This window comes from Talpa occidentalis, unplaced genomic scaffold, assembly GCF_014898055.3.
Source record: "Talpa occidentalis isolate TD23 unplaced genomic scaffold, MPIMG_talOcc4v2.1 talOcc4.15, whole genome shotgun sequence".
NCBI classification, from domain to species: Eukaryota; Metazoa; Chordata; class Mammalia; order Eulipotyphla; family Talpidae; genus Talpa; species Talpa occidentalis.
In genome coordinates, this window is record NW_023601543.1 from 52,648,690 (window position 1) to 52,662,636 (window position 13,947).

Below are 13,947 nucleotides of genomic sequence, written 5' to 3' on the forward strand. Positions count from 1 at the left end.
CCTCCTGGCCATTTGCATTTCCTCTTGGAGAAGTGTCTTTTTAATTTTCTGCCCATTTTGACTGGGTTGCTTGCTTTGTTTTTGTGGAGTCATGTGACCTCTTTGTACATCATTAATATCAGTCTCTTATTGGTTGCATGGAGTGCAAATATTTTCTTCCAATCTGTGGTTGTCTCTTTATTTTTGTCATTGTCTCCTTTGCGGTATAAAGAAACTTTTTATTTTGATGTAGTCCTAGCTGTTTATCTTTGCCTTCATTTTCTTTGCTACTGAAGAAGAGTCCTCAAAGATGTTTCTGAGTTTTATATAATGGAGTGCTGTGCCTATGCTTTCTTCTTGTATTTTATGTTTTCAGTTCTTACATTCAAGCACTTATCCATTTTCAGTTGTTTTTTGTGTATGGTGTGAGATAGTAATCTAGTTTCATTCATTTGCATATAGCAGTCCAGTTTTCCAAGCATCATTTATTGGAGAGCCTTTCCTTATTCCATTGAACATTCCTTGCTCCTTTGTCATTGATAAGTTGACCATACATGTGTCACTTTATTTCTGGCACTTCAATTCAATTGCATTGATCTGTGTGTTTTTGTTCCAGTACTATTCTGTTGTAGTATTATGGCTTTGTAGTATAGTTTGTATTCTGGGAGTATAATACTTCCTTTCATCCCCTTTCTAGTCAGCAGAGCTTGGATTATTTGAAGGTTTTTTTTTTTTTTTGAGATTCCATATGAATTTCAGCAGCATTTGTTCTATTTCTTTAAAGAATGACATTGAGATTTTTATTAGAATTTTATTTTATTAGAATTTTTATTAGAATTTTATTAGAATCTGTACATTGCTTTTGGTAGGATGGTCATTCTGATAATGTTAATTCTTCCTATCCATGAGCAGGGAATATCTTTCCATTTCTTTGTGTCTTCTTTTTCTTTTTATAAAAAAGATTTATTTATTCATGCATACAAGAACTGGGGTACATGCTAGATGTGTGGGAGGTTGAAAGGATTCACCAGAGACAGAGCAGGGAACAAAATTGGCAGACTGACTGAAATACATTGCTGAGGGGAGCAGCAGATGAGCAAGAGATGTCTGCCAGCGCGATGTGGGTATCTCCCTGCCTGGCTGTGATCGCACCCACACTGTAGAGTGCTGTGCTCAACCCGCTGCACCACCAGGGAGGGCCTCTTCTACTTCTTTTAACAATGATTTGTAATTTCCTTTGTACAGCTCATTCACTTCCTTTGTTAGGTTTATTCCCAAGTATTTAATTTTTTTGAGTGCAATTGTAAATGGGACGGTTGATTTCTTCTTCTTCAGATTGATAGTTTGCATATAGGAAGGCTACTGATTTTTGAGTGTTGATATTGTAACCACTACTTTACTGAACTGGTTTATTATTTTAATATTTTTTCCCTGTGGCATTTCTAGGGTTCTTTCTATATATTATCAAATCATCATCAAATAGTGATCATTTTACTTCTTTCCCTATTTAGATTCCTTGTTTTGCTTTCTCTTTCCTAATTGCTCTAGCTAAGACTTTCTGTATTATATTGAATAGCAGTGGTAAGAGTGGACATTCTCATCTTGTTCAAGATATTAATGGAGGGCCTCCCCTGGTGGCGCAGCAGTTGAGCGCTGGGCTGTGAAGCTGCCTGCAGCCTCTGCAGCACTGGTTCGATCCCCGGCCACCAGTGAGGGTCCCACATGGCGCCAGACCTCTCCTGCCGTGACCACTGCTCTCTTCAGCTGTGTACTTCATCCGTCTGCCTGTCCTGTTCCCAGCTCTGGCTCTGGTGAATTCTCTCACCCTCCCACGCTTCTGACTGTACCCAGTGCTTGTATAAATAAATAAATAAATAAATCTTTAAGAAAAAAAAAAAGATATTAATGGGAAGACATTCAATTTTTCACCAGTCCCTGGTGGCCTAGAGGTTAAGTCTCAGTGCAATCACTGCTATGGCCTGAGTACAATCCCCAGCCAGGGAGTTAATCCACATATGGTGCAGCAGACTTCTCCTGTCATGCCCAATGCTCCCCAGAGTAGTGTCTCTGGCGAATTCTCTTATTCCCAACACCTCTGGCCTACACCCCAGTTCTTCTACACAAGAATAAATAATATTAAAAATAAAGTAAAAATGATAAAATGAATGATATTAGCTGTGGATTTGTCATATATGACGTTTATTGCATTAAGATGTATTCCTTCTATCCCAGGAATTTAGAGGGCTTTCATCATAAATTGATGTTGAACTTTATCAAATCTTTTTTAGCATCTATTGATATGGCTATATGGCTTTCGTTTTTCTTTTTGTTGATGTGGTAGATTAAATTAATTGATTTTTAGATGTTGAACCATCCTATGTCCATGGGGTAAATCCCACTTGGACATGGTATATTATCCTTTTGATGCATTGTTGGATTCAGTTTGCAAAGATATTATTGAGGAATTTAACATCTGTGTTTATTAGGGAGATTGCTCTGTAGATTTCTTTTTTTGCATTGTCTTTGTTTGGTTTTAGTATTAGTGTAATGTTGACTTTGCAAAATGTATTTTCTTTTTTTTTTAAAAGATATATTTATTTTTATACAAGAACCGGGGTACAGGTCAGATGCATGGGAGGGTGAGAGGATTCACCAGAGACAGAGTGGGGAACAGAACAGGCAGACTGACGAAATACACTGCTGAGGGGAGCAGCGGGTGAGACAGGAGAGGTCTGCTGTGCCATGTGGGATTCTCACCGGCCTGGATCCAATCTGCACTGCAGAGGCTGTGGACAGCTTCACAGTGCAGTGCTCAACCGCCTGCACCACCAGGGCAGCCCGCAAAATGTATTTTCTAGTATGCCTTCTTTCATGATTTTTTGAAAGAGTTTTTGTAGGGTAAGCACCTGGTCCTTTTTGAATGTTTGGTAAGAATTCATTTGTGAAACCATATGGTTCTGGGCTTTTGTTTGAGGAGGGTTTTGATTACTGTTCCAATTTTGCTATTCATAATTTCTTTTTAACAGGATTTATACTTCTTCATTGTCAGCTTTGTATGGTTGCATAGTTCTAAGAATTTGACTATCTCTTCTAGATTGTTGAACTTGTTTGCATATATACATTCACAGTAATCTCTGATAACACTATGGATTTCTGCAATATCTGTTGTTATTTCTCCTCTTTCATTTATGATCCTTTTTTTGAGTTTTCTCCCTTTTTTCCTTGTGAAACTAGATAAACATTTGTCTATTTTGTTTATTTTGTCAAAGAACCTGCTTTGGGCTCCATTGATCATTAGGATAGTCTTTTATATTTGTATTTATTTTATTTTGGCCCTTATTTTTTTTTATTGTTCATTCTTTTCTTTTTCTTTTTTTTAATTTTATTTTTATATACCCTATACAATTGCAACCCCCTTATTTTGACCCCAATCCCTCCTTTCCCCACCTCCCCCATAGTGTGTCTCTGGTTCATAGTTGTTTGTTGATTTTCATTTTTTCTTTCTTATAGTTATTCTTTTTCCTGGTCCCTTATTTAGGTTATCTAGATTCCTGCTATGAGTGAGATCATCCAGTATTTTTCTTTTTCATTCTGGCTTATTTCACTGAGCATGATCCCTTCCAGCTCCATCCATGTTGCTGCAAATTGCATTTGTTTATCTTTTTTGAATGCTGAGTAATATTCCATTGTGTATATGCACCACATCTTCTTGATCCATTCATCTATTTTTGGGCATTTGGGTTGTTTCCAAAGCTTAGCTATTGTAAATAGTGCTGCTATAAACATAGGGGTGCAGGTGCTCTTTGGAATTAATGTTTCTCTGTCCTTTGGGTAAATACCTAGGAGTGAAATTGCTGGATCATATGGAAGCTCTATCTTTAGTAGGTTGAGGAATCTCCACGCAGCTTTCCATAGTGGTTGGACCAGTTTGCACTCCCACCATCAGTACAGGAGAGTTCCTTTTTCTCTACATCCTCGCCAACATTTGTTGCTGCTAGTTTTTTTTTTTTTTTTAATATGTGCCATTCTCACTGGTGTGAGATGGTATCTCATTGTAGTTTTGATTTGCATTTCCCTGATTGCAAGTGATGTTGAACATTTTTTCATATGCCTGGTGGCCATTTGTATTTCCTCTTTGGTGAAGTTTCTATTTAGCTCTTCTGCCCATTTTTTTTTAATAATAAATTTTATTTTTTTATTCCCCATACAATTTCAACCCCCCCATTCCGACCCCAATCCCTCCCCTCCCGCCCCCCACCCCCAAAAGTGTCTTTGGTTCATAGTTGACAGAATTATTTTCTTTGGTTTTGTTGAGTCTCATCAGCTCTTTGTAGATTTTTGGGATCAGTCCTTTATCATTAGTGTTGTGTGCAAAAATGTTCTCCCAGTAGGTGGGGTTTCTCTTTGTTTTTGTTACTGTCTCTTTTGCTATGCAGAAGCTCTTTAATTTGATGTAGTCCCAGCTGTTGATTTTTGCCTTCACTATCACTGCTTTGGGTGATGTGTCTGTAAAGATGTCTTTGAGGTGCATGTCATGTAGTGTTTCGCCTATATTTCCTTCTATATATTTTATGGTTTCAGGTCTTATGTCTAGTTCTTTAATCCATTTTGAGTTGGTTCCTGTGCATGGTGTGAGGTAGTAGTCAAGTTTCATTCTTCTGCATGTAGTGACCCAGTTTTCCCAGCACCATTTATTGAACAAACTTTCTTTGCTCCATTGCATATTCTTTGCTCCTTTGTCAAAGATTAGTTAACCGTAAATATTTGGGTTTATTTCTGGGTTTTCTATTCATGCCATTGGCCTGTGTGTCTGTTCTGTTTCCAATACCATGCAGTTTTGATTATTATGGCTTTGTAGTATAGTTTGAAATCTGGGTGAGTGATGCCTCCATTCCCTTATTTTTTTTTTCCAGGAGGGTTTTGGCTATTCGGGGTTTTTCCTGGCTCCATATGAATTTCATCAATATTTTTTTCTATTTCTTTGAAGAATGACATTGAAATTTTAATTGGAATAGCATTGGATCTATAGATTGCTTTTGGTAGGATGGCCATTTTGATAATTTTAATTCTTCCTATCCATGAGCAGGGGATGTCTTTCCATTTCTTTGTGTCTACTTCTATTTCTTTTAATGGGCTCTTATTTTTTTTCAACATTTATTTTTTTTTTATACAAGAACCAGGGCACAGACTAGATGCTTGGAAGGGTGAGAACATTCACCGTTGACAGAGAAGGGAACAGAACAGGCAGACTGATGAAATACACTGCTGAGGGGAGCAGCAAACAAAACAGGAGAGGTCTGATTCAGCATGTGGGATTCTCACCAGCTGGCTGGGATCAAACACACGCTGCAGAAGCTTCGGACAGCTTCACAGCACAGCACTCAACTGCCTGTGCCACCAGGGAGGCCCATATTTCTGCTGTTATTTTTATTATTTCCTATCTTCTGCTGGATTTTAATATTGTTGTTCTTTTTGTAGTTCTTTGAGATGGGCGATTACATTGTTTGTTTTTGCAGGGGAACTCTTTCTTGTTTCTTAATGTGGGCCTGTATTGCTATATACTTCCCTTTTATTACTGCTTTTGCTATGTCCCATGCATTCTGGAAAGTTGTATCTCCTTGTAATTTGTCTCAGTGTATCTTTTACTTTCTTATTTGACTTCCTCATTCATCCAGTGGTCTTTCGGTAGCATATTGTTCATTTTCCATGTAATAAGGTGGCTCCTTGCTTTCTTTGCATAGTTGATTTCTAGTTTGATGTCTTTATGGTCAAAGAAGGTAGTAGGTATGATTTTGATCTTCCTATATTTGTTGATGTTTTTCTTTTTTCCTAGTACATGCTCTATCCTGGAGAAAGATCCATGTGCACATGAGAAAAATTTGCATTCAGGTTTATTTTGGGTGCAGTGTCCTATAGATATCTGTTAGGGCCATGTGGTCTAGATCTTTATTTAGGGCTATTGTGTCCTTGTTTATTTTCTGTTTTGTTGAGCTGTCTATTGGTGAGAGCAGGGTGTTGAAGACTTCTACTACATATGTATTTTTTCTGATGTCTATTTTCAGAGATGATCACAATTGTCTAGTATATTTTGGTGCTCCCTCATTTGGTGAGTGTATATTGATGAGTGTTACATCTTCCTGGTTAATTGTCACCTATATCATTATATAGTCTCCATTTATATTTTTTGTCACCTTTTTTAGTTGGAAATCTATTTTATGTGATATAATTATGGCTGCCCCTGTCTTCTTTTGGAAAACTTTGTTTGTAGATTTTTTTCCAACACTTTACTTTCTATATTGATCGTTTCCAGTTAGGCTTGTTTCCTGGAGGCAGTGGAAAGTTGGATTCTGTTTTCTTATCCAGCCTTCTACTCTGTGTCTTTTTCTTGGTGAGTTTAGTCCATTTAAGTTTAGGGTGATACACTGAAGTCCCTACTTGGTATTTTGTTCATCATTTCTTAGTTCTAATTAGCACCTTGTTAAATTCTTCCTGTTCATTCTGTTGATTCAGACTATAAGGCTTCTTGTCATATTTTTTTGGAAAGGAGGTTTAGTAGAAGCAAATTTCCTAAGATTTTGTCTGAGAAGGTCTTCATTTTCCCTTCAAAGAGGAAGGAGCTTCCTCAAAGAGGTTTTACAATCAAATTCTCTGAAAAACTCCATGGCTGTCCTGATACTGAGACTCACTCTGGAGTTCAGAACACATTGTTTGAATTTTGTTCATCTAAATGGAAACTTTTCAATGAGATGAAATACATAACTAGCAAAAATAAATGTAATATGTAACAAGTAAGAAACTAGAAATATTTTATAAATGTTTATGCTTTCTCTTGTGCTCCAACTTGTTCTGTGTCATTCCCTTCCCATATCAAGGTTTAAGCATACTATTTCAGAGACCACTAGGCTAATGGTCTTAGCCTGAAACTACAAAGATATTTAAAAATATATATATTCAGTTTTTTTTGAGTGGCTCTGATAAACTTATGGATATTTTTTGGTGAATTCAAAGTTTGTCATTAATGGTACCACAGTTTCTATATCATCAAATTCTCACATGGGGACTTTTGCTTTCCCATTTCCTTTTTTTTTTTTAACTATCTCTCTTTATATGAGAATTGATAAACCATAATTGTTCACCCAATCCCATTTCCTTTTTTTTTTGTTTAACTATCTCTCTTTATACGAGAATTGATAAACCATAATTGTTCCCCCAATTCACTCTTTTTAAAAACTTTCATTGATGTAACATTGCACTATAACATTTTATAGGTTTCAGGTGTGTATCGTTATAAATCAACATGTCTATATAATACAATACTCTCATCACTGAAAATCCAATTCCATCCTTTACACCCCTTTTACCTGATTTACACATACCCATTCCCTCTTTCCTCTGGCAGCTACTAATTTTGTCCTGAAGTCTAAAAGTTTAAACTGTATGATAACCATATTTTAATTAACATCCTCATGGTCTCTCAAAAACAAGATTGTTTAACGATTATCATTACCACAATTTACCACTAGTTCATGACAATATTTTTATTCAAAAGAACACTGCAGAGGCTCAGCAACTTGATGCTCAGTAAGGTGTTTTTCAGTCTCCTACATTTAGTGATGGTGTTATCACAAGACATTGAAATTCAAAGAAAATTTTAGAAAGATTTTTTTTATACTGAGATGAAATCTAGTCTCTAGACACGTATCTTTCCTTTGGTCTTTTAAAATTCCTACTATTCACTTATCAATTCCACATTTGACATGGATTTGAATCTCTCTCCTCTGATTATAAATGAATTTTCCAAAGTTATTCCAAAGGCATAACATAAGAAACCGATCAAAATTGTACAGATGTGGTGAAGCTAAATATCTTGAACCACTATAGAGACCATAAAATTTTCTTTGATCATTTCCAATTATAAACACAGAAGATATACCTCCAGGAAAAGAACTGGGTTTCTGGGGGACAGTGGTGGGAGGGAGACTTAATTTATACCTTTCTGAATTCTGAACATATATGTAAAATTATGTAAAAATGACGATTACCACATATGAACTATCTCCAGGAAAAAAAAATCAGGTTTGCTTGCTCATTAAAGTATTTGTTATAAGAAAACAACTATTTGCCACTGTATTAGGTTCTCTGGAGATGCCCAAAGAGAAATAAGGTAGAATCTTGTCCTTGAGGAATTTACAATTCAGTTGGGAAGAATGCCTGTACTCTGTGCTACAGGCAAGAAAAAGGTAAAATGGAAGTTGATAGCAGACAAATGAGAGGGAATACAGGAAGGATGGCAATATTTCAAAGAGTAATATTTTACCTGTAGGGAAGAAAAAAAAATAAGGTTTGGGGAGAGGCAGAAGCTAAGACAGGTTAAGTGTATAAAATTTTCTACCAAAGCATTCTTAGCATAATAGAAGAATAAACACATTATCCAGGAAGGGTACCTTAATAGGCCTAAAACATTTTTTGAGTTTGATTCTTATCTTAAAATGTTATTCAAATTTTATATTTTGCTTTTTAATAAAAATCATACTTTAATAATATAAAATGTTTTATATTAATATCAAATAGTATAAAGATTCTAGGAAGATGCACATTATTTCACTCAAGGATAAGATTACCCCAGTTTGAGAAGCATGAGCTAAGCAAAAGAGAGTTATTATAAATTCTTAAGCATTGAAAAATCATGATAAAAACAGTGTTTCTGTAAAGTTACTCTCAAAACTGTACAAGAATAACTGGAAGGGGTGAAAAAGAGAAGAGGTGATGACTCAAAAAAAGAGTAGATGGAGGAAGGTGTGTCCCAGAAAAGAGGCACATTGATGCTTACCTGATCCAGCATTTTTGCCATCTCCTCCAATGAGTGGGACTGTAATAGCTGCAGAGCCCCCATCTGCAGGCAAAGTAGTATACACCATGGGCAGCGACTGCACCACCACTGGGATGGTCTTCAGGCTACCCAGCTTATCTGGCAGACTGACTGAGGGGATGGTGTGAATCACATGTAAGATTTGCTGGCTACCAGTGCCCTGATGGGCCAGGATAGAGCCTGGAGTCAGAACTGTAGGGATATTTGCCGAAGTGCTTGTGTCAGATGTTGAAGTGGATACTACAAGGGTCTGGGGAGCAGGATGTGACTTGAGAGGACGTATTGGAGCCTGCAGCATGCTAGCAGGTTGGAGAGGAGCTTTTGGCTTGTGAAAGGAGAGGTCGACTGGTTCCACCTGGGGCAGGTTGAAATCATTAGCCAGAAGTTCTTCTGGGGGCTCAATCTTGATGTCATTAAACAGTGCTGGGTTCTCCATAGAGTTGGCATCCAGGAGTGGTGGAGATGTCATATTACCTCTGTCTGCTGTCTTAGGGGAATCTCTAATCTGAACAGAGCCAGTAACCTAATGAAATAAATAAGTAAAACAAATGAGAGGTGCAAAAATAATCAGTGTTAGTACCCTGAAGAAGAATCATGTGAACAATGAAAGAAAAAAACCCCTCTATATTTACTCATGGGCAGAATATACAGAGGTAAGATAAATGAGACAGGAGCACATTTAAGAAGAAAAAGGAAGGTAAACTTTACTAAGCAGCAGTAACAGGTCTTGTATCAAACAACTAGTAGAAATTATTTTGTTTAATCTTTATAATAATCCTGTGAGATTAAAGTCAACACATTATGAATATGCACTATACACACTGTGCTAAGCCCAGTGCAGTTACATATGAATAAGATACAGTCATAACGATAGAATAATATGAGTAGTTTATACCACAAAAGTGGTGGGCTAGCCATATAAGCAAGGTATTTTTGAAAAAGAAAAGGCAATGATTCATTCTGTCTAGACAAGATCAGGGAAGGCTTCAAGGAGGACATGATATGATTCGCTAGGCGGAGAAGGGGTAATAAAGATATTTCTGTCTGCAGAGATATGACAACAGGCAATATGTCTAGGTAATAATGATGTAGTACAATTATGTGGGGGCTCCTGCTCCCCCAGAGAGCAAAGTTACCATTGCCACAATTTATCGTTAATATAAGAGTAGCTGTACTATGAAAGTACATAAGTCCCTCTTCCCCTGTGTGCTGGACTGGACAGTCAATGACGGGTAAGATCAGAAAAGATTTCTGACGACCTAAGACAGGCACAGTCCCCAAGGGGATTTTAATGGTTCCCACCTTTTACCTATGGAAAATAACTGATGGAAAACAAGTCTGGGAAATGTTGAGACACAACCAAGGCATGTTGTTAATCATTAATAGTCTAGGTCTTGTACTGAAGAAATTCAATTATGGTGAGAGAAACTGGTTCTATGACTTCTAGCAAATGTGTAACCAAGTAGAACTATAGGAATAATAAATAGTACTAGAAAGAATAAAAATATGATGTTAAAGATATGACAAAAATGTATAATCATAGTAAGAAATCATAATGTTAAAGAAAGCCTCCACTGGGGGTGTTACGATGAGTTCTTGATTCCTTGATAAATAATAGACAATATGTTATGTTATTCATGTTTCACTGCATTTACGATAAATCTGAGGTATGATTAACCACATACCGTGAAAAACATATTGAGGTAATGACTTTGGAAATGTATAAAAAGAGAAGGCTGATTCCAATAAAGCGCACTCAGATTTTCACTCTCCCTTGAGTGTGTCTGTGTGTCATTTCTTTCGTCCCTCGCCCTAATTCCTTCGACCACCTTCTGCTCGTTCTCACTCAACCCCTGCGATTGTCTCAATCTCCCGCCACCGCTGGGCTGGTCCGCGGCACAATTAGATGTATTATATTCTGAAAAGAATTGTATTTTAATTGAAATCACATTGCATTTTAATGTATATAAATTTTGGGTGTGCATTATTATATGTCAACATGTGTATATACCACATTAAGTTCACCACTAAAAGTTCAATTCTATCCCTTCAACATAAATTTGACCCATTTAAATTGAGTTATTTTAAAAACACTAATGAACGATCACTTCAAAGATTATACATAAATTAAGATAAAACCTCAACATAATTTAAAACTTGTTAAAAATTTCGTGAATTCAAAATTCAGGGACATTGGGAAATGTATATGCCTCTCTGGACCTTAAAGATAGCCTCAGAGATGATACTGTTTTAGCCACCAAATAAACTAGTAAAAATTGTATATCAGGATTATATTTTGAGTTATGGGAATTTTTAATTATGAGGTGTTCAGAAATGCATTCCTTACACAAAATACAACTACCCTTTATTTTGTATATTTTATTTTGTATGTGAAGGAAGGTGGATTTTGAGGAAAGGCTAGGTGATAATTGTTTTGAGGAAGGGAGTGATGTGCATGAAGCTACTTATGTGAGATTTAACTAGTTTCTCAGGAAGTGTAGATTGAAGGAAGAATTAGACTGGATTCAAGGAAACCAAAAGGGAAGACAGAGGAAAAAATATTGTGAGACATTTATGAGAAAGTTAGAAAAGCGTGAATATTGATTGGATATTGGATGAAATTAAGAAATTATTGTTAGCTTTTAAAGACTTGATAATGACATCATGAGTGTGATTTTTAAAAATTTACGTGAGAGTAAAAAGGGCCTGAAATCACAGAATGATGAGAGGCAAGGAGAGGTAGTGTCTGCTTGCTTTGATTTTGTTTAAAAGATCTTCAAATATTACTGGGAGTTAGCAAAGGCACCAAGAAGCATCTATTATTTATCCCTAGAATTTACCCAGATAGTTATCTGTTTTCTCCCTCTATGCTATGACAATTGATTTACAAACCCTTCACCCTAACTCAGGTCTTGTTCCTTTCAATTTGCTCCTTCTGTGAGACATCACTTCTGTGAATTATGCTGCTATTGCAAATACTTCTATTAGGTAAGAGGCAGCAGAATCCTGTTGGTTGGGAGGAGAATAGGGAGAGGAAGTTGTCAAGATTGCCTCTGTTGAACTTAAACATTCCTTGCTCTCTGAAGCCCCCAAATCAACTTCAGCACCTATTTTTTCTACATTCCTCAATTACCTCTCTACTTGTCTAGCTTGCTTCCCATATTAAAGGGGCACAATCTCAGGAATCTCCAAGGAAAAGTAGGAAGAAGTGTATCTTTCTATAGTCTCTATCAAGGTTTTCAATAACACTGAGAAATAGAATTAAACAGAAAGCATAAGGAGAGGATAGGTATGCTATCATTTTCTATAAAAATTAAGAGCATGAATGAAGATATAGAAATAGACTGAACTATTCCAATATACATTAAGGAAGGATCTAGCTAAATTTTGGGTCTTCCCAGACTCTATGATTTAGGTACAGAAACCTAAGTAAGATGAAGTCCTGAATTCTAAATATAAAATGGAGAATACTTTGGCAAACTTGCTGTCTTTTGCTAAACAGAGGCCATATCCAAGATGCTAAGCCTTGCCTAGAATAATGCTACTAGTTCAAGACCTTGTGATTAGCTTGTGCTCAATCTACAGTTATTCACATTATTGGAAAAAAAAAACATATTATTCAGGAAAATCCAAAATGGAAACTGACAAATGAAAATACAAAAACTGAAGAACATATAGACTATCATTATTGCCTTAATGAGATAAGATGTTACAGGGCCCTGGTTCAGCAAGTCATCATGAGTCATCCTTCTATACACTAAGCCTACTCTGTGGTTTACCAATTCTTAATAAAAACCTTATTCATAAAATACTTCAGACATTACTCCTCTTTGGCCATCATCACAACTCTTTGAAAGAAATGTTAGAAGACCATTTGTTTGTGTTTTATTGTTTTAACAGTTGTCTCCTCAAAACATATCACACATTTCCTTTACAATTACCTATTATAACTAAGTGAATACATCATGGTGCAAGTATTTTCTGGGTATGAATGCTGTTTTCTGCAAGTAAGCATTCTCCAGAAAATGGACTATGCTTAAAAGCAGCTCTCAAGGTTGACCTTAATAATTCTTGTATTGTGGCCTGAAGATATGTTAAATATCGACACATTACAATAGTGAATAATATTTGTGTGCACTGAGAATTCTCTTTTCAATATGAGTTTGATTTCTTTCTTATTTTGAATATAACTATCCCTATGGTTTAAACAACAACAACAACAACAACAACAAAACACACACAACATGCTTTATCTTCACTTTGTACATAGCATAGTATACATGAAGGTTCTGAAGAAGAACCGTAGTTCTTCTCAGTGAGCTTTCAGCTGCACAGTTTTAGTGATTTTTAAGAATTTGCACAAGATGACACAACATGGTTCCCCATTCCACTCTTCATCAGATATCAGAAGCAACTCTGATGACTGATATATAGTTGTACCATTAGATTTTCCTTTCTTTTTTTAAAAAAAAAAAAATTATTTATTTATTTATTTATTTATTTTACATCATTGTTCCCCCTTTTTTTTTTACAATGTTTCCTATTTTTGCTGAGGTGTAGTCCCCATAGAATTTCCACCCGTGCACCAATAATTCACCCGCACACCATCACCATAGTCCCTTGTGTTCATCCCTCTCTTGTTTTGATCCCTCTCATTTCCCCTCCCCTGAAGAATGACTCTAATTTATAGTTAGCTGTTTATTTTTGTTTTTGTTTTATTGTGTATTCCATTGTTATTATTTTTTGCCCCAATCCCTTATTTGGTTCCTCTATATTAGTCCTATTAGTGAAACCAGCCAATATTTTTCTTTTTCCTTTTGACTTACTTCACTGAGCATAATCCCTTCTAGCTCCATCCATGTTGCTGCAAATGGCATTAGTTTATCTTTTCTGATTGCTGAATAGTATTCCATCTTATACACAATAGTATTCCATCTTATACACAATAGTATTCCATCATATACACAACACCTTCTTGATCCAGTTGTCTATTTTTGGGCATTTGGGTTGTTTCCAAGTCTTACCTATTATTAATAGTGTTGCAGTAAACATGGGGGTGCAGGTATCCTTTTAAATGAAAGTTTTTGTGTCCTTTGGGT

General features: G+C 36.1%; 1 protein-coding gene across 1 annotated transcript in view; it reads right to left on the bottom strand.

Annotated features, from left to right (window-relative positions):
* The window catches only part of KLF8 (KLF transcription factor 8), a 202,358-nt gene that overhangs the window by 9,801 nt on the left and 178,610 nt on the right, over positions 1-13,947 (bottom strand). Inside the window, exon 4 of the mRNA XM_054695896.1 lies at positions 8,810-9,371. Coding sequence (XP_054551871.1) covers positions 8,810-9,371 — 562 coding nt within the window. The remainder of the gene's footprint in view (positions 1-8,809; positions 9,372-13,947) is intronic.